Source organism: Xenopus tropicalis, chromosome 2 (genome assembly GCF_000004195.4).
Source record: "Xenopus tropicalis strain Nigerian chromosome 2, UCB_Xtro_10.0, whole genome shotgun sequence".
NCBI lineage: Eukaryota > Metazoa > Chordata > Amphibia > Anura > Pipidae > Xenopus > Xenopus tropicalis.
In genome coordinates this window covers 153144928-153164805 of record NC_030678.2, presented here as the reverse complement: position 1 = coordinate 153164805, position 19878 = coordinate 153144928, and the positions used below count along the sequence as shown (strand labels likewise).

General features: G+C 43.6%; 2 protein-coding genes across 7 annotated transcripts in view; one reads left to right on the top strand and one right to left on the bottom strand.

Annotated features, from left to right (window-relative positions):
* brca2 (BRCA2, DNA repair associated) overlaps window positions 1-1111 on the top strand; it is a 28603-nt gene extending 27492 nt beyond the window's left edge. For all 5 annotated transcript variants that reach the window (XM_031897235.1, XM_031897237.1, XM_031897236.1 and 2 more), the window contains one exon: window positions 220-1111. In XM_031897235.1, coding sequence (XP_031753095.1) covers window positions 220-786 — 567 coding nt within the window. In that variant the 3' untranslated portion in view covers window positions 787-1111. The remainder of the gene's footprint in view (window positions 1-219) is intronic.
* n4bp2l1 (NEDD4 binding protein 2-like 1) lies at window positions 784-18277 on the bottom strand. Of its 2 annotated transcripts, none has more exons than XM_002934036.5 (5): window positions 17760-18277; window positions 13077-13247; window positions 10441-10529; window positions 5514-5590; window positions 784-3112 (listed from the first exon to the last, which is right to left on the bottom strand). In XM_002934036.5, the coding sequence occupies exons 1-5, from the start codon at window positions 17923-17925 to the stop codon at window positions 3010-3012; spliced, it is 606 nt and encodes a 201-aa protein (XP_002934082.1). In that variant the 5' UTR covers window positions 17926-18277; the 3' UTR covers window positions 784-3009. The 2 variants fall into 2 exon arrangements, with proteins under 2 accessions (XP_002934082.1, XP_002934081.1); XM_002934035.5 differs by having other exon boundaries at window positions 13077-13204; window positions 17760-18268.
* Window positions 18278-19878: the final 1601 nt, after the last annotated feature.

Genomic DNA, 19878 nt, shown 5'->3' with positions numbered 1-19878 from the left:
TCTACTATGATTATAACTTGAAAAGTGTTTGACAGATATTTCAAGCAACTGCCTGATGCAACATGAAAGCTGATTTCATTCATTTTAAATAGATTTATATTTCCCATACTATTACCAGAATTCTTCAAGTTTATGTTGAATATATTATTTTACTTCCATGCCGTTTTTTATTTAGGTAAATGAAAGGTAGTTTGACACAAATTTGTTTTTCTTTTTCAGACCCCCTTGCACCATAGTGGTAAAAGGTTATTAAATTCTGTCCATACATCAGATCCTCAGACAGAAAATCCTGGATGTAGTAAAGAAATACAACTAAAAACCTGCAAAAAGAGGAAAGCTCTGGACTTTCTCAACCGCATTCCTTCACCTCCACCTGTAACACCAGTACGGCCCTTTGTATCCCCATCTTTGCAGAAGGCATTCCGACCCCCACGGAGCTGTAGCGTCCAGAAGTTGGGCCCGGAAACCAAGGGTAATACTGAGAATGTCCAGGGAACAACCCCAGAATGCACTAAAGACCTAGCAAAATTAGAGGGTGAATTTGTGGCTGATGAAGAACTCGCCATGATCAATACCCAAGCTTTGCTTTTAGGTCTGGAGGAAGAAAAAAAGAAAACCGAGCAGAAAACCAGCAGAACAGCAGGTAAAATGACTGCCCATGAGTCTCCAATAGAAAATGCTTCCCCCGTTCCTGCCCAGGAACAACAAACTGAGGAAGCATTGAACATTCCAGTCGGTAACTCAGAGAAATCTTACCTGTGCCTAAGAAAAAGGAAACGGAAATAGTGGCACCATGTGTGTTTAATTACACAAACTGTAAATAGATGTTTAAAAACAGTGTGTATATATTTATAAATTCAGCAAGTTCTACAGACAAACTGTATTCAAAAAGAATGAACATGAAGTCAGGAATCAAAATACAAGTATCCATTAAAGTACAACAGGAATTAGTCAAGAGCTGCTGCTTTAACCTCTCTACAGCGATACAGTAAGTACAACACATAGACAGCAGAAGCTTTAGGAATAAAAATACAAAATATAAACACTAAAGTATCACTTGCAATGTATCTCACTTATATACAGAAACTACAAAAATACAGCTAATTTAAAATCATTGATTTGGTGGAATGGTTAATTTTTATTACATATAATATTCTGTAAAAGGCAGTGTTTGCCCAGGTTCAGTAACCCACAGCAACCAATAAGACAAATGTTTGTGATGAGTAAATACTAAAGTACCTGCTGATTGGTTGCTATAGGTTATTACACTGGGGCAAACTTAGTATAATTTTATAATATTACGCCTTAATCATCTTATTAAAAATGCATATTGCTGACTTATGGTTAGCCACAAATGTCTCCATCAGGGCCACCATCAGTTTAGGCAGGAGTCATGTCAGGGGACCCAGGATAGAGGGATCCCCATACCTGCTGTTACTATATTGTCTCTGGGGAAGCTGCAAGTTTATTTAAGCTGAGGAGAGAAGAATGGCATCTTTCATTTGTTTTAATTTAAGGCAGAAGGATATATCTTCTTTTATGATACACACAGGGGCATTTGTCAAGGTGCAAGGGTGTTCTTTGGTGCAACGAGGGAATAGGGAATAGTGCAATGCACATTCAAAGATTACCTACCTGACCTAGCCAGACACTACACCTTGTATAATGGTACAGACTCCTAATGTATATAGTTTTAGAAGTATGGCATACAATTCATGTGCTGTTTAACCTTGTTTCCTGCTCAATGCAATGGTATATATTACCTTGTTCTACAGAATGCCATGCATTTATACTCATGGCACAACTTCTATTCTAATGCACAGGGCAACTTAACAGTGGGGCAAAGTTATAATCCTTCTAAGTGCCCTTTTGGTCCAGTTTAGCACCATACTCCTGATGTCCTTGGTCCCAAAGCCATGTTTATACAGGCAATTCTGTACGTTCTGTTAAATTGCCTGCTTGTAACCCAATTACATTGGCTGCTACAAAAATCAGAGCAATGTACAGCTGAAATCTGGAAATGTAGATTGTATCAGAGAGAATGTTATTGGTGCCAGCTGGAAATGCCTTGTTCCATAGAAAGCAATGCAAACTAGAAGCCTAACGTTTACTCATGTATCACACTATAATACAAAATCAGGATAGGTTGCTGTAGCAGACTGTCCTACAAGAAAGCTTCAGTTTAAAGGGGAAACCATATTATATATTATTATAAATGAATGCAAAAAAAAATACTTTTGCAATTTACATCATCATTATTTTTTTAGATTAATACCATGATTGTGTGACCAGAGCATTCTCTACTGTTAGGCCTGGGCGCGGCTCAGGCAAAACAGCAAAAGCTTTATTTACTGAAGCAAGAAGTGTCTCCTGATGCATCCCTCCTTAATTCTATCACTCCTGTTGCACTGAACAATTGAACTGAGCAGGGAAGTGTCAAAAGACACATTCTACTTCAGTAAATGAAGCGTAGGCTGTTCTGCCTTGGACAAACAGCAGAGGGCACTCTTGTCACACATACATGATGCTAGGCAGTGTGTAAACTGCTGATATAATGAACTAAACATTGTGTAAATTACTCTGAACAGTTTTAAATTATATGGCAGAATTTATGTCCCCTTTAGATTTGTTTGATAAGAGGTTGCACCATGTCTATAACAGGAGTTGGGGTTTATTGTATTTCCATTTAGGGTTACCATGCTAGACTTCTACCAGGCGATTATATTTGGAATGTGAGGAGTTGTGTTGTACACTGCGTGTCTGTATGAGGAATAGTCCGATGATGCACAAATGCTTAAAACTAGCCTTTAGTGGGGAAGACCGCTCTGCCTCACAGCACCATAAGCCTGTAGCCACTGGCTCAGAACAGCTGAACAGAGAAGGTCTCTCCCGATAGTAGTTTTACAGAAAACAATCCCCCAGACAGTTGAATCTTCCATATGTTTAGGAAACAGCTTGAAATGAATTCCAGGTTTTGGGTAGAGTCCATGCACCAGATCCCCCCACTTCTTATGGCTTTTCAGCATGTAGAACAGTCTGAAAAGTGACATTGTGGTCATAGACGTCTTTCATCCTCTGAATCTTCTCCCGAGGGACCCCATGGCTGTTTCTTCTAATGGCACAGGAGAGGGTAACATTAATTCCTTCTTAGTGCCTTACGCTCAGTAAATCCGATCCAAACCCCAAAATCACATATAGTGAAACATTTTATAAAAATAAATGCCCCAATATATTTAGAAGGTAACAGATATTCATTCGGGTATATAAAACCCAATACAAACAGCAGTCACATAGGGGCATCTCCATTGCATTTTCCAGTTCCAAAACAAGCATAAGTTTGGGCACAAGATCAGGGCAGGCAGCAAGCAAACAGATGATGAAGAGGCAAAAAGTCAGGGCAGGGGCCAGACAACAGGCCATGGGTCAAAAACAAGTATCAGAAAATGGGGCATAGGGACGGAGCAGAAATAACATAGGGCTGTGACAGACGGGGAGATTAGTCGCCTGAAATGCCATCCCACTGGCTAGAATGTAAATTGTCGGTGGGATGGCATACGCATCAACGAAGTTTCCTCTCAAGGCAACGTTGGCGATGTTCCGCGTATCCCATCCCACTGACGATTTACATTCTAGCCGGATGGCATTTCAGGGAGATTAGTCGCCCACGATTAAAGGATAATCGGACAGGATACTTGGGCGGGGTTGGTCAAGGCAACAGCACAATCATCCAGCCAAAGGTATTGGAGGAGGCTTAAATATCCACTTAATTACAGCCAGAAGGAAACGTCTTTGCTATTAACCTCCAGGCCAAACCTGCAGTGGCTCCTGTAGGAGCAGAGTCCCTGGTTCTAAACAACGGAGTTCCTAATAACATCACATCTCTGCTTTTATATTCTTACATGAAGAAGAATGTTCAAAACTTGATAGCTGATTGCTTGCTATTGCAATTTAGCGCCTATGTTAATAAATAAGCCTTGTATCCAACTCTTAGTAATTCCATTGAGTATTAAAGAAAATCAGTGTAGCTGATGCAGTGCAAACAAAATGCATGGGTGTGAGTGAAGGGCATTCTTCCCCCAACTAATTTCAAACATGGACTTTTTTTTATTTTAAAAAGTGATTGGTAGAATGGGGTATCCATGCTTTTCTTACTAATTGAGAAAAGCTCCATAATCAACACTGGGGAGCCTGGCATCACGTTATCTGGCCAGACAGGGTGGCTGCTAACCCAATACCCCAGGTAAGGGGAAAGGGGCACTTCTCAGAAAGGTTTTCATTGTCTTTAACAGTTACTTCCTTCCCTGTCCCTTAACTGTTTTCCCTTTCCCTAGTGATTGCACCAATTATGAACCAGAGAGCATGGGTTAGCATTTACCTATGTTAGAATATACTTTGCATGACTTTTGCAGGGAATATCCCACTGTAGCAGGGGATGATACCGGGGCTCAGACTAGTTCTAATTAAACTACTATAATGAAATGGTTTAGGGATGCTGTAACTGGCAGCCTCCAAGCACAGATCCTCTACGGACATATTTCATGGAATCCCTTTCCTCGGGGGACAGTGATGACTCTTGTTTTGTGCAAATGAAAGTCACGATGACTCAAATGTTTTGAAGCTGATTAACGGTGTGAGACAGACATTGAACTTATTGCAACAACAACCAGAGCCCACATCTAGTTATATTCTTTCTAACCAAAGAAACATATGGTCCCTGTTCTGTCTAAAATTATTGAAGGAAAGGCTAATAAAGAGTTAATCTCAAGCTGCAGGCATACCTTCAGTTGTCTCAATAGTGCCCTTAAGTCTCCCCATATTTCTCCTGTTCAGATGATCAGAAGCCAAACAGGAAGAATAAACACTGAGCTCTGTAAAGAAAGTTCCCATAATGCCTCACTCCTGCACCGAGACCCAGACCAAGTGAACATGCTCCGTTTGTAAGACTATGAGTAAGCTTCCTGCTGATTGGCTCAGATCCACATTCCTAAGGGGGGGAAAGGGGGGAGCAGGAGAGAGCTGTGTGTCTCTGGCACATGAATTTCAGACACAACAAATTTTTGACAGGGAACTGAGTGCAGCGTTTCTGTGAGTGCTTATGGCTGTATTTTCTGATAAAGCTTACTTAGTTTTTACCTTTCCTTCTCCTTTCATGAAACAGGAACGGTCTAAGAAAACTCACATAAGTCATGTTTGTCTAAAATGCTTTCCACTAGGAGAACTCTGGATGGGCTCTGGTCTTTTTTCAACCCTTTGTAACTATGGGTGTGGGATACCCCCCTTAATTAAATGTACAGGTGGTGTGCCTTTGAAGTTGCAGTTACATTTTTCAACTCCCCTCACACTATGTAATAAGCAGTGCCCATTCCTGGGTATCATGAAGAAAGGCAATTACTACACAGCAGCCTTGGTAGGACATGAAGAAAGGCAAATGGAGCAGAAGCCATAGCTGTTCTGTAGCAGCACGGGAAGCTTGGTTATATGACATGTGGCCACACCATGACATCACAACGTACCTTGCTAGTTCCGCCACATTGAACTTCCAGCGAGTGCTCGGCTCCAGGAAAATAACTTGATATTGGTTCTCGAGTGCCTATAAAGTTATGCAGATATGGTCAGGATTGTTACTGTCATGCTCCCTAGTAGGGCACCTGAGGGTTGTATATGGGGGTTGCAATGGGCAACTTGTGGCGTTTTACTGTGGCTCTTAAAATGGCAAATAACCTCATTATAAATCCTCCAGACACTGGTACCTTGGAACAATAACAGGCCAATTTACTAACATACATTCCAAACTGCACCAGTCCAGAAGCAACCAATTAACCAATTAGATTCATGGCTTCCTTTTCTAACATACAGCAGACTGCTCACTGCACTGGTGCAATTTAACTTTATATTCATAAACCAGCTGTTATGGGGCATATGAATCATAGTGAAAATAGGGTTCACCACAGATCATCAGTAGGAACCCCCTGTTATCATTTTTTCAGTCCAACTGCATCAGTGTGAAGTCTGGTGTCACCATTTATAAGTAAAGAGAGAGCTGGAAAGTTCCCCTTTAAGTGATAGTGACACCCTTAGTTTGGCGAATAGATCTTTTCTTCGGGAGCAATAATAATTACTCAATCACTAACATAAACTCACCAGATTAGTAAAATATATTGCTGTAAGAAGAAAAAAAACACTCCACTTTCTCATATGGAGAAGGATACTACTTCCTGTAGGGATGGGTACTACTGCTATATTCTTGTTAATGTTTTTCCTTTTCAGCCCCCTCAAGCAAAAAAGAAAAAGCACCTCTTTTTGGAAAACCCGTCTCCTGCTCTGGCTGCTATATTATTTATTTTTAAATGGTAGTTTTTAACTCATCCCTCCTCATTCATTTATGTGTATCCCTTGCCTTCCCTGCATGAACGATATACTCCAGCACTGGGAGTTGAAAGGTTAATCTTAAGGCTGATGCCACACGTGGCGTTTTTACGCTGCGTATTTTCTAAACCTAAAAACGCCGCACAAGCCACACAGCCCCTTACTAAGGCGTTTTTCAGCCTAGTACTGGTGACGTAGCAAATCCCGTTTCCATGGAGCTAATAGTGTGAAATAATAAAAAACACAGTGTATTTCCGCTAGGTCTGGCAGTTGTGTTTGTGTATACATAGGAATAGCTTGCTGTGCAAATACTGGTGTATTTCGGCAAACGCTTTAAAAATCCATGCTAAGGTGTTTTCTAGCGTATTTCCGCATTGTGTGGTTTGCTTAGAGTCTTTTCAAGTTATTTCTAAGGATGATGATATCGTGTGTTTTTCAGCCGCTAAGAGAATTAGAAAATACGCAGCGTCCTAGCACAGGTTAGTTTATGAAAGACAAGCAAGGGCCATGCATTAATAATCAAGTAAGGGGGAATAAGTTAAAAACACCATTTAAATAAAAGGCGCACAGAGCAGTGCAGGAGAGAAGGGCCCTGGAGGGTTGTTAGTGTATAGACACAAACCTAAACTTAAAAAGGCAGCAGCAACACTGTGATAAGAAAGTCACATGGTATAAGCCTACAGCGCCATTTGCCTGCGATGTCAGTCATACATTTAAGAAAAGACCTGACAATTGTCACTACCTTTAAACAAACAGAGGTGACCTATTTTAACTATTTGATAAATATGGTTGTGTGTGTTTTAGCACTGCTCCTTAGTAGCACTGAGCCACATAGAAAACCATGATATTAGAAAATCCTATCTTCTCCTGGACTGTAACATGGCAGTGGGCACCAATGGGTTAACGCCCTTGTTATGAGAAGGACAGGAAATGACAACCAAGCTAATAAATTTGAAACACCGCCCCAACCCTGTGTCCTTTTTTACTGTACGAGTCACATGTTACAGTCAAGGAAAAGAAAATCATGGTAAGTGTAATGGATGCGAATATAATCTTATTCCTTGGCAACCAAAACGGATTTCCCAAAAATTGCTTTGTTAGCAAACACAATGTCAAATTGTAGAATTTGATGAAAGTATTTAACGACGACCACACAGCAGCTTTAGCCACCTTACATCCCTCCTTTGGACCCGCAAGGATGATGGGGATGTTTTTGTCAACTCTAATATCCTTGTCAAGATAGGTCCTCAAACATCTCACTGCATCAAGGTTATGCCAAAGCTCCTCTCCTCCATCTTGGGATGTGGGAAGAAAACTGGTAAAACAATATCTTGATTGAGTGAAAACCTATAGTTACTTTGGGTACAAAACCATTAGGCTTTCTAATCACCACAGAATCTTCTTTAAAAAGCAAATTGCTATCTGATGCAATTAGGACTTGTATTTCCCCTACCCTTCTGGTTGAAATGATGGCCAGCAGAAAAGTTGTCTTCCAAGTAATCCATTTTAAATTTGCCAATTCCAAGGCTCAAAGGGTGCTTTGGTTAAGGCTTGAAGAACCAAGACCAAATCCCACAGGAGAATTTGAAGAGCCTGGAAAAAACTAATAACCAGGGAGTTCTGGGCCCAAGATTCTTTAAACAAAGCTGATAATGCTGACACTTGTCCCTTGAGGGTGGAATTTCTCATATTCAACCTTTCAGCAGCCGCACCATCAATTTCCAACCTACTGGATTGAACCAGGACCAGGACACCGCAGCATGGGCATTATGGGAATCCTAAACAATGGTGCTTCCACCAATCTGAAAAGCTGAGGGAACCAAAAACATGAGGTCTATGGTTGGGTGACCCCACTTTTCCACCAGCAAGTTGAACACTTGACAACTCAGTTCCCACTCGCTCAGATGAGGCTTCCTGCTCAGTCAATCTGCCCAACCATTGGAAGATGTAAGGCAGTAAGATTTAGAAGGTGAGCTTTTGCCCAAAGAAATATTGACTAAGCTACATGGAGAAGCGATCTGGTCCTTGTGCCTCCCTGTTGACAAGATTCTGACCATGGTCATATTGTCTGAATAAACCAATATGGCTTTCCCTTTGATTTCTGACTTGAAGTTCAGGAGAGCCAATTTTACCATAAGCTCTAGTTGGATGAATATCTCATCTGAGATGGCTTTCACCTGCCTCAAACTGACTTCACACCTAGGCGAGCTCCCCAGCCTGTCTGGCTCACATCCATGGTCAAATAAATCCAATCTGGTTGGTCTATGGATTTCTCCGACAGCGGATTCTTTGATTTTGTCCACCATTGTAGACTGTCTCTCACTTTTTTACTAATTATAACAGTTTGGGTTTGACTTGCCTGCTTCCTGTCCCATTGAAACTTGGACTGTAAAGGCCTGATATGGTTAATGGCCCAATTGACTTTATCCATAGTTGCTACCAGTTTCCCCACCAATTGCTGGCACACTAGTGCTGAAGAAGATTAAAAAGTTGTCAAAATGCTGCACCAGGCTCTGAATCTCTACCACTTTTTCTACTGGTAACTGTGCCATGAACTATTTGGTGTCCAGGACCATCCTCAGGAACTTCAGCCTTAGAGTAGGAACCAGTAAAGCTTTCTGAAAATGATGATTCTGGATATAATCCAACTATATCCTTGTAATATCTTCAAAACCTTTTGAGAGTGTAGAATGAGCACTTTACGACTTGCTCCTTTGATAAGAATGTTGTCCAGATAGTCTTACATAGCTTAAGTGCCCTGCAGCTTCGGCGGGGAGCCCAAGTGTGCTGGAAATGGGGGTTCCCTTCATGACAAGGACAGAAAACAAAGGAGACAGGTTTGGGGAGGGGTTTCAAATTTATTAGCTTGGTTGTCATTTCCTGTCCTTCTTATGACGTAGGGTTAATCCATTGGTTCCTACTGCCAAGTGAAGGACCAGAAAATCTGTTTCTAGCAGGTAGCACTTATCTGTGTGACCTAATGGAGTTTGTTCTGCCATCATCACCCCAAAATGCCTGCCAGACAATGGATTCTGGCTACACTGGCTAGTGAATGACCACTCCTGGCTAGTGCATGATTACTGCAATGCATATCTTCATAAGCAAATACACAACACTTTCCTGTTGGAATAAAGGAACCTGTAAGTACAGGAGGGAGTATTATGGATATTGAGTTATAACGTTACAAGGTAATGTAACTCTTTACATGCCATAAAATAGATATATAGTATTGCCTGTATTTAGCAAGGAATTATTGCACCCACCATAAGGGTAAATACAGCTCCTGCAAATGTTTCAGTAATTATGGGGTTAATGCACAGGGACAGTGTGCAGCTTTATAAGCCCTATACAGATATGCGCAGACACCCTGTGAATACATGTGACCCCTCCTACTGTGTGTGCATAGGTTGCACTGTACCACATGGAAACTAATCAGGGGCAGAACTAGGCTGAGGCAGAAGAGGCATTTGGGGACACAGAGGGGGTGACCTAAAGGGAATAGTGACCAGAGAGCAGCAGGTAAGGTTAATGCAGGTAAGGTTAATGCAGACAAGGGGTTGGTTGGGGTTTGGATTGACCGGCCTAAGTAGGAATGCGGCAGCACCTGAAATACATGTTCTAATTGTATCTAACAAGTGTAAGTGCCATGTGTATAGAAGCCAAAACTAAATCTGATCCCAGTAAATAGGAAATCCTTTCATTTCTTTCAATCACCTAAACCACCCAGGGGCTGATTCAGCAGCAACTGTCCTCCGGGGGTACTTTAACAGAGTATGGATATAATGATAGCTTCGGCACGGGGCCATATCTGGGTGCTTTACAGCCGTGTTTATGAGGGAGTGATGCAAAAACACCCCCACCTTCCCCTAGAGTTCAATGCAAATTCCTAAAAAATGGCAGCCCTAGTGTTTGTCAGCCAATAGCGGCATGAAAATGTGCACTGGAGTGTTTGCAAGCCCCAGTCATGTGCGGAATTCAGCCAATCAGCTCACAGATATGGCAATGAAGGGGCACGCACATTTGTGCAACTCTCTATAGTAGCTCTCTTGCATATAAAGCCCACAGTGTCCTTACCATGACTGCATAAGGCTTCATTTCCCAAGCCTGGATATTGGTATTATCAATGATAATGGGGGTCTTCCCTTTGCTCATTGCCTTGCGTGCTGCAAAAAAACAACACAGAGTTCTTAATGAATATTTAATATAAAAATATATCCCTTTATACAGCCTTCCATGGTGTAACGTAACCTTGGCCACTGCCAGATATATTCCATGTTCTCACTGCCAGGCACCACTAACAAATGTGCCGTACTCATATTTACATTAAATACATATTAACTGCTATCTAAATATGAACTTGCACTATTCCCCATTATTCTCCAACACCATGCAATCACTCTTCATGTTTTATCTCGTCAGATTTCATTGAAATATTTAAATTTTTTGTGCTGCTACATACTTAGGGGCAGATTTACTAATCCACGAACGTCCGAAAAGCGTCCGAATGCGACTTTTTCGCAAATTGTCGCAAATTTTTCGAGCGCTCAATACGAAAAAGTCGCGACAATTCGCGAAAGTCGTAATGGCTATGAAAAAGTCGCGACAATTCATGAAAGTCATAATGGTTATGAAAAAGTCGCGACAATTCACGAAAGTCATAATGGCTATGAAAAAGTTGCGACAATTCACGAAAGTCATAATGGCTATGAAAAAGTCGCGACAATTCACGAAAGTCATAATGGTTGTGAAAAAGTCGCGACAATTCATGAAAGTCATAATGGCTATGAAAAAGTCGCGACAATTCATGAAAGTCATAATGGCTATGAAAAAGTCGCAACAATTTACGAAAAAGTCGTAACGGCGACGGAAAAATCGCAAAAATGCGAAAAAGACGCAAAATTTTCGTTTTCCAATCCGAATTTTTCTCATTCAGATTTGTGGATTAGTAAATCAGCCCCTTGGACTTTCACCCGCTACCTGGTTGCTAAGGTTTAACTATTAAAACTAGGGATGCACCAAATCCACTATTTTAGGATCCGGTTGAACCCTGAATCCTATGTGACAGAATCGGCCGAATACCAACTGAATCTAATCCTAGTTTCCATAAGGAAGGGTTAAAAAGAACCACACGTTTCGCGCATGGTGAAAAATGTTTAACTTCCATATTTATGTGACAAAAAGTCATGTGATTTTAAGGATTCGGATTTGGTTCGGCTAGGGGCATGGAATCCTGCTGAAAAAGGCCAAACCTTGGGTGTATCCTGAATGAAATCCTGGATTTGGTGCATTCCCTAATTATAGCAACCAGACTGACAGATCAATAGGAGTCAGTACAATGGGTGAAAAGTTCAGTTTATAAATTACAAAAGCATTTGTATCCATGTTCCTTTAGGGTGAAGAAACACGGAGCTACTTGTAGCAGCTACTTGTCACGGCTACTAAAATAGACAATGCTGATCATTTACTGGTAATTATCTTGTGTGTTTTAGCAAAGGGAATTCTCAGTATTGTCTATGGCAGGGTATTTTCTGGTGTTTAGTAGCCGTGACAAGTAGCTGCTGCTAGTAGCTCTGTGTGTCTTCACCCTTAAGCTATTAATATGCCTTTATAGAGCAATTTAGGGCAGTGGCACACGGGGAGATTAGTTGCCTGTGATAACTCTTCACTATTGTGGGCGACCAATCTCCCTGACATGCTATTCCACTGGCAAGAATGTAAATCAGCGGTGGGATGGCACACGTGTCGCATCGGTTTTCTGAAGTCGAGGAGAATAGCCGCCCGCAACAGTGAAGATTTATAACGGGTGACTAATCTCTTTTGAATACCTTTAAAGGAGTTTTTCACCTTCAGGTTAACTTTTAGTATGTTATAGAATAACTTATTCTTAGCAACTTTGCAATTGGTCTTCCACTTTTGACTCTTTCCAGCTTCCAAATGGGCTCACTGACCCCAGCAGCAAAAAACTATTGCTCTGTGAGGCTACAATTTTATTGTTACTGTTACTTTTTATTACTTATCTTTCTATTCAGGCCCTCTTCTATTCATATTTCTGTCTCTCTTTCAAACCTCTGCCTGGTTGCTAGGTTAAGTTCAAATCTAGCAACCAGATAGCTGCAGAAATTCCAAACTGGAGAGCTACTGAAGAAAAACTTAAATAACTAAAAAAACACACATAATATAAAATGATGACCAACTGCAAATTATCGCCGAATATCACTCACTGCATCACACTAGAAGTTAAAGGAACAGTAACACCAAAAAATGAAAGTGTATAAAAGTAACTAAAATATAATGTGCTGCTGCCCTGCACTGGTAAAAGTTGTGTGTTTACTTCAGAAAGTCTACTATAATTTATATAAATAAGCTGCTATGTAGCCATGGAGGCAGCCATTCAAAGGAGAAAAGGCACAGGCACATAGCAGATAACAGATAAAACACCATTGTATTCTACAGAACTTATCTGTTATCTGCTATGTAACCTGTGCCTTTTCTCCTTTTTTCCAGCTTGAATGGCTGCCCCCGTGGCTACACAGCAGCTTATTATATAAATTATAGTAGTGTTACTGTAGCAAACACACCAGTTTTACCAGTGCAGGGCAACAGTGCATTATATTTTTATTACTCTAAAGCTCTTTAATTTTTTGGTGTTACTGTTCCTTTAATCTTAACAGCCCATTTAAGCAGCTGAGTGTAACAAACAACACAATCACCTCTTTTCTGGTTCCATTTATGAGCTTCGGGCAGCATTTCATGGTCAAACAAGTAAGTGCCATCGTCCATGAGAAAGTACTCGTCTGTGCTGAACACAAGGGCACTTGGGAAATCCTGCTTCAGTTTCCTACAATCAGTGGAACACAGTGGCACCAGTAAGTTGTTTTGTTCTGCAAGCAGGGGGAGAAGAGGGGACCAAGACACAAGCAATTCACATTTATTCTTGTATTTTTTTTAGATTATATGATATTAGCAGTTCTTGGTTGGATAATAGCAGTAAGTGTAGCATGAGTGACCCCTACTGGCATCCAGAGGAACAGCCAGGCACAACAACATGCGCAGTGTAAGAACTGCTAATGTTATGAAATCTAAAAAAACATTACATTTCCATAACTGAAACAAACATAAAATGATATATAGGTTTTATTTCCACATACATTATATAAGTTGTGTTATTTCTATCCATGAAGAAGTCCTGTTTTTATTGCAATAAATGTGCTTAGTTTGCTTTGCTTTTTCTCCCCCCACATGAAAGGCTCTGTACATAAGGGCTTACACGGCTCCTTTAGCAAGGCAAACACGAGTGCAGATCACTAGAACAGATACAGAGCAGAGATCACACCAGTGCTATGCGCAATATGAGCCTGCAGGGGGCCTCATACCCCAAAGCAGTGGTTTTTGGTTTTTTTGATTTAGGTTCCCCTTTGAGGGGTCAGGTCTGGGTTAGAGATCTAGGAAAGCATTGCAGCTAGGAGATCTAGGGGGCAAAGGAGTCCAAGGAGTATGTACAAGAGTCAGCAGGTATTCTGTGCAAATCTCACCCTAACTGCCCTCCAGTTGGGAGCCCTCCGTCCCCGCTATGGGTCACATAAGAGGGTGCAGTCCCACAGTTTTGGAAACACATCCTAAGGGCTCTTTCTTCATGTGGTTTCTCCAGTGGATCTCCCAGGCATTTCACCAACAGAAGGAACCGCATGAAGAAACGCAGCCAGTTCTTCCCAATGAGTTTGTACTGACTGTCGAAGGGATGTGCCGAATGCAGGCGGAATGCAACTTGATGTAGAAAAAAATTGCACCAACCTGAGAAAGTAACGTAGCATCACATGGGCCTCTTGCCTTTCCCAGGCTGCCCTGGCACATGTACAGTATTGCAATACCTGCAAATATTACTGCACTGCACATGTGCGAGTTGGCTGAGAAAAGAAACACTGTGCCGCTGGGCTGCACTACTCAGTCACTCGGACCACATAACTAAGTGGCAGAATAGTATCGGCTGGGGGCCATTGGGCCTACCCAAGGACCAAAGTTCTAGGTCCCCCACCACCAATAACTGGCTGACCACTGATACCATCAGATCTCCTGCCTCCCACCCCCACTCACAAACCTTTCCCTTACACACCCGCTGCTTACGGGGGCCCACAAGGTAGAGACCGACAAAAACAGACCTATGCCCAAAACGTGCCCGATGGCCCCCAATCTGCATCCACTTACCTGCATTCTTTTTCCTAGCCTGCTACACCTGACCAGCCCCCAGTGTAAGTGTCAAGTAAACCAGAAGTGATGTAATGTAAACAGGAAGTAATGTCACAGGATAAAGCAAATTTTCCTCCACCCCTTAAATAGACTGCTTATTAGGGTGAAGACACATGGAGTTAGTTAGTAGCAGCTACTTGTCATGACTACTTATCGCCAGAAAATCCCCTGCCATAGATAACACTGAGACTTGTCTCTGCTAAAACACACAGAGAGTAAATGATCAGATATTCTGTCTGTGTCTGACTGCAGGTGTCTGTGTCTGACTGCAGGTGTCCCACTGGTACCTGACCGCTGCAGGACTCACCACACATCGCAGTGTAAAACATGGGATAAAATCAGCGTAATAATAAAAATAATAATAGAAATAATTTTACACATTTTTTCTTCCATTGGAACTTATGTAAAATAATGGCTGAAAATCTGGCGTTATTCTACACAGCTTTTTACACCGTTTTTTCAGCAAATTTAATGTTACACAGCATAATAAACAGGCCCCTTAGAAAAACATAGTTACACTTGGGCCCACATGGGGAACTATAATGAAATGGTTAAATCTTTTTCTTTTCTCTCACAAAGCAGCAGCAATGAAATGCTTTCTGGCTCAGATTCTAGTTATTTTTATTGCACAGCAATCTGACCACGTGAAACTGATTATTTACCCCCCTGCGTGGCTGCTTAGCTACACTGCTGCCATCCCACCCCTGCTCCCACCAGTATGGGCCAAGCTCCGTACCCCCCCTCCCCATTCCATGGCTGTTATATCCCTGCATTTACAGTAAAAGAAACAGGTTTATTGGCATCAATGTTGTAACCTGACCCAATTCAGAACCAACAGTACATCTGGGCACCTGGGCGCTTATTACTGCTCAGTTACATAAACAATTGGAAATGGTTAATGAACCTTGGCATTGGCGCTGTAGCCAAAGTAATTCTGTCCAATGCAAACACTGAGTTGTTATTGTCTTGTGACCATAATGAGAGGGAAATACGAGGACAATTAATAATTTCTCTATACAGAAGCAGCACTGCACCCAATCAGCCCCTGCCATTCCTGTTCCCTTGCGTTGGGTCATTTATCTGAGACCTCAGGCATAAAACCAACTCAGTTCCTCCTGCACTTTATTCCAGCAGCCTGAATATTATACATGCACATTAATGTACTCCAACTTTTTATGTGACAACTCTATTTGCTACTATAGGCACCATCTCTCCCTACTATACCTGCTATCCCACAGTCACAGTCCCTTCCCAGAGGCTATTATCCCCCCACTGCTACTATAGGCACCATCTCTCCCTACTATACCTGCTATCCCACAGCCACAGTCCCTTCCCAGAGGCTATTATCCCACTGCTACTATAGGCACCATCTCTCCCTACTATACCTGCTATCCCACAGCCACAGTCCCTTCCCAGAGGCTATTATCCCCCCACTGCTACTATAGGCACCATCTCTCCCTACTATACCTGCTATCCCACAGCCACAGTCCCTTCCCAGAGGCTATTATCCCCCCACTGCTACTATAGGCACCATCTCTCCCTACTATACCTGCTATCCCACAGCCACAGTCCCTTCCCAGAGACTATTATGCCCCCACTGCTACTATAGGCACCATCTCTCCCTACTATACCTGCTATCCCACAGTCACAGTCCCTTCTCAGAGGCTATTATCCCACTGCTACTATAGGCACCATCTCTCCCTACTATACCTGCTATCCCACAGCCACAGTCCCTTCCCAGAGGCTATTATCCCACTGCTACTATAGGCACCATCTCTCCCTACTATACCTGCTATCCCACAGCCACAGTCCCTTCCCAGAGGCTATTATCCCCCCACTGCTACTATAGGCACCATCTCTCCCTACTATACCTGCTATCCCACAGCCACAGTCCCTTCCCAGAGGCTATTATCCCCCCACTGCTACTATAGGCACCATCTCTCCCTACTATACCTGCTATCCCACAGCCACAGTCCCTTCCCAGAGGCTATTATCCCACTGCTACTATAGGCACCATCTCTCCCTACTATACCTGCTATCCCACAGCCCCAGTCCCTTCCCAGAGGCTATTATCCCCCACTGTTACTATAGGCACCATCTCTCCCTACTATACCTGCTATCCCACAGCCACAGTCCCTTCCCAGAGGCTATTATGCCCCCACTGCTACTATAGGCACCATCTCTCCCTACTATACCTGCTATCCCACAGTCACAGTCCCGTCCCAGAGGCTATTATCCCCACTGCTACTATAGGCACCATCTCTCCCTACTATACCTGCTATCCCACAGTCACAGTCCCTTCTCAGAGGCTATTATCCAACTGCTACTATGGGCACCATCTCTCCCTACTATACCTGCTATCCCACAGTCACAGTCCCTTCTCAGAGGCTATTATCCCACTGCTACTATAGGCACCATCTCTCCCTACTATACCTGCTATCCCACAGCCCCAGTCCCTTCCCAGAGGCTATTATCCCTCCACTGCTACTATAGGCACCATCTCTCCCTACTATACCTGCTATCCCACAGCCACAGTCCCTTCCCAGAGGCTATTATCCCCCCACTGCTACTATAGGCACCATCTCTCCCTACTATACCTGCTATCCCACAGCCACAGTCCCTTCCCAGAGGCTATTATACCCCACTGCTACTATAGGCACCATCTCTCCCTACTATACCTGCTATCCCACAGCCACAGTCCCTTCCCAGAGACTGTTATCCCACTGCTACTATAGGCACCATCTCTTCCTACTATACCTGCTATCCCACAGCCACAGTCCCTTCCCAGAGACTATTATCCCTCCACTGCTACTATAGGCACCATCTCTCCCTACTATACCTGCTATCCCACAGCCACAGTCCCTTCCCAGAGGCTATTATCCCACTGCTACTATAGGCACCATCTCTCCCTACTATACCTGCTATCCCACAGCCACAGTCCCTTCCCAGAGGCTATTATCCCCCCACTGCTACTATAGGCACCATCTCTCCCTACTATACCTGCTATCCCACAGCCCCAGTCCCTTCCCAGAGGCTATTATCCCCCCACTGCTACTATAGGCACCATCTCTCCCTACTATACCTAAGTATGTGTTGCTCCCTGCCTCCCCCCTATGCTGCCCCTGACAGGCGGGGGTTGAGCCGGGTACCTGGCCAGGCTGGATTTGCCGGAGCCCGGAAGACCCCTAAGCAGGTAGATGTGTTTACTGAAGCGAGATGAGCGAGGGGCCGGGCGGGGGCGCTGTGGAGCCGGCAGAGGATTCTGTTGTCTGCTTTGGGGGCGCCGCTGGTGCCTGTAGCGTCTGTTTTGCTCATCCAGGCTCAGGTTTCCAAAAGCGCTGCAAAATCGCTCATCCATGGTGCCCCGCTCTGAGCCCGGCCTCCCCCTCTTCCTCCTTCCCGGGCAGCGCTGGGCGTCTGGGGGAGGGAGTTGGGCGGCAGCAGTTTAGTCCAAGGGCGGCGTCTGTGTCTTTAATGTGCAGCCTGTCGGCTCTCTGTGTGACTTCCCTGGCAGCTTCCCGCTGTCCTGCCTGGTACTGTGCCCCATAGGCTTCTTCTGTCTGACAGTTAATGTGACTGCCACTCATATCTCGGTGCCCCTTAGGGTCGGAATTAATGTGCTGCCCTGTATTATGTCTCCTTGGCACTAACAGAGCTGTCTCCCTCCTGCAGGGCACCCAGCCTGGGCTCCAGCTACAGGGAAATGGCAGCTGGGCTGGAGCCTCTTGGTGAAATAAACAGGTCTTTCTATTCAGCAAAGAAACTGGTATGAAGGGACCCTTTCACAATCCCATATGCAGGTACAGAGGTATTGGGTGGATAAAGGTGGCAGTGGGTACAGAAGAATTGGATGGATAGAAGTAGTTTTGGGTACAGAGGTATTGGGTGGATAGAGGTGGCAGTGGGTACAGAGGTATTGGATGGATAGAGGTGGCAGTGGGTACAGAGGTATTGGGTGGATAGAGGTGGCAGTGGGTACAGAGGTATTGGATGGATAGAGGTAGTATTGGGTACACAGGTATTGGGTGGATAGAGGTGGCAGTTGGTACAGAGGATCCCATTATGACTTTAGCAATGAGGCTGCTCTCAAACAGGGACCCGGAAACTACGAATAGCTCTATTGACTGTCATTGGCTCCTGCTACTTACCCATCAGCAGTGGGAATCTGACAGACCCTCTGTGCCCCCCCCCCCCAAAGGGAACAGGGGTTCATAAAAGCAGAGCAAAACACCATGATGAGGAACAGTGTCCCATGCACCATTCTCTCCTGCCCAGTGGGCCGTGCCTGTGGGGGCACTGTATCTGTAGGGGTATGTCCTGCCTGCATATTACAGTTAATGGGGTGGGGGGGGGGGAGAGATCTCAGCATTAACTGGTATTTGTGTAACCACACTGATACACTCACCCCTGGCAGCTGTTTATTTGCACTTTGCACTGTCGCTTCCCAGAATTCCACCCATAGAGGAGCCCAGAGAGCAGAACTATTGTGCTCTGTATGTTTGCTGGCGCACACAGCATGGCAAGGTTATGCTGAGCAATAGATTTTATAGTGGGGTACACTAAAAGGGTTAAATCACAGTTGTTACTAAGCGCCACAGATATGCAGCACTTTTACAGGTAAAAGAATCCCAAAACTTCAAAGAACAGGAACCCTAAGGCCCATTTCCCACAGCACCAGCACCTTAAATCTGAGTTGATTTAATCCGTACAGACAGTTTCGGACTGAGATGCCCAGGGCCCACCAGGAAACCCTGGTCTCTTAACTTTATTTCCTCCTCTCCTCCTTCACACTCTATTATCCTAATATCTTTTCTCTACACACTATACTCTATTCTTCCATCTACCAAGCTGCCATATTCCTATACAGAAATAGGGAATGCCCATGAAATAAGCTAAATAGTTAGGCTAAGCAAGAGGGCCCACTGACACCTGGGCCCAATGGGAGTTTTCCTGGAATCCAGGTGGGCCAGTCCGACACTGCGTACAGCAATGGAACTCGGGCACAGGACCCGTGAGTGTAGCACCAAGGCTGCTTCCATAGAGTCAAAGGGCAGTGAACCAGATTCTTCAAATTTGTATAATGAAAGCAAATGTAATTGTAAGGAACATCCAGAATATGTGTGCCAGAGAGATGAATAGTCAGTATTTAATAAAGAAAAAATCCTTAAAAACTTGCCAGAACCTAGAACCCAGGCTGCTTCTACCATTTGGAGTCTGTAATTGCCATTGTGCAACATGAGGAGAAAATCTGTGCCAAGGAAAGTCAAT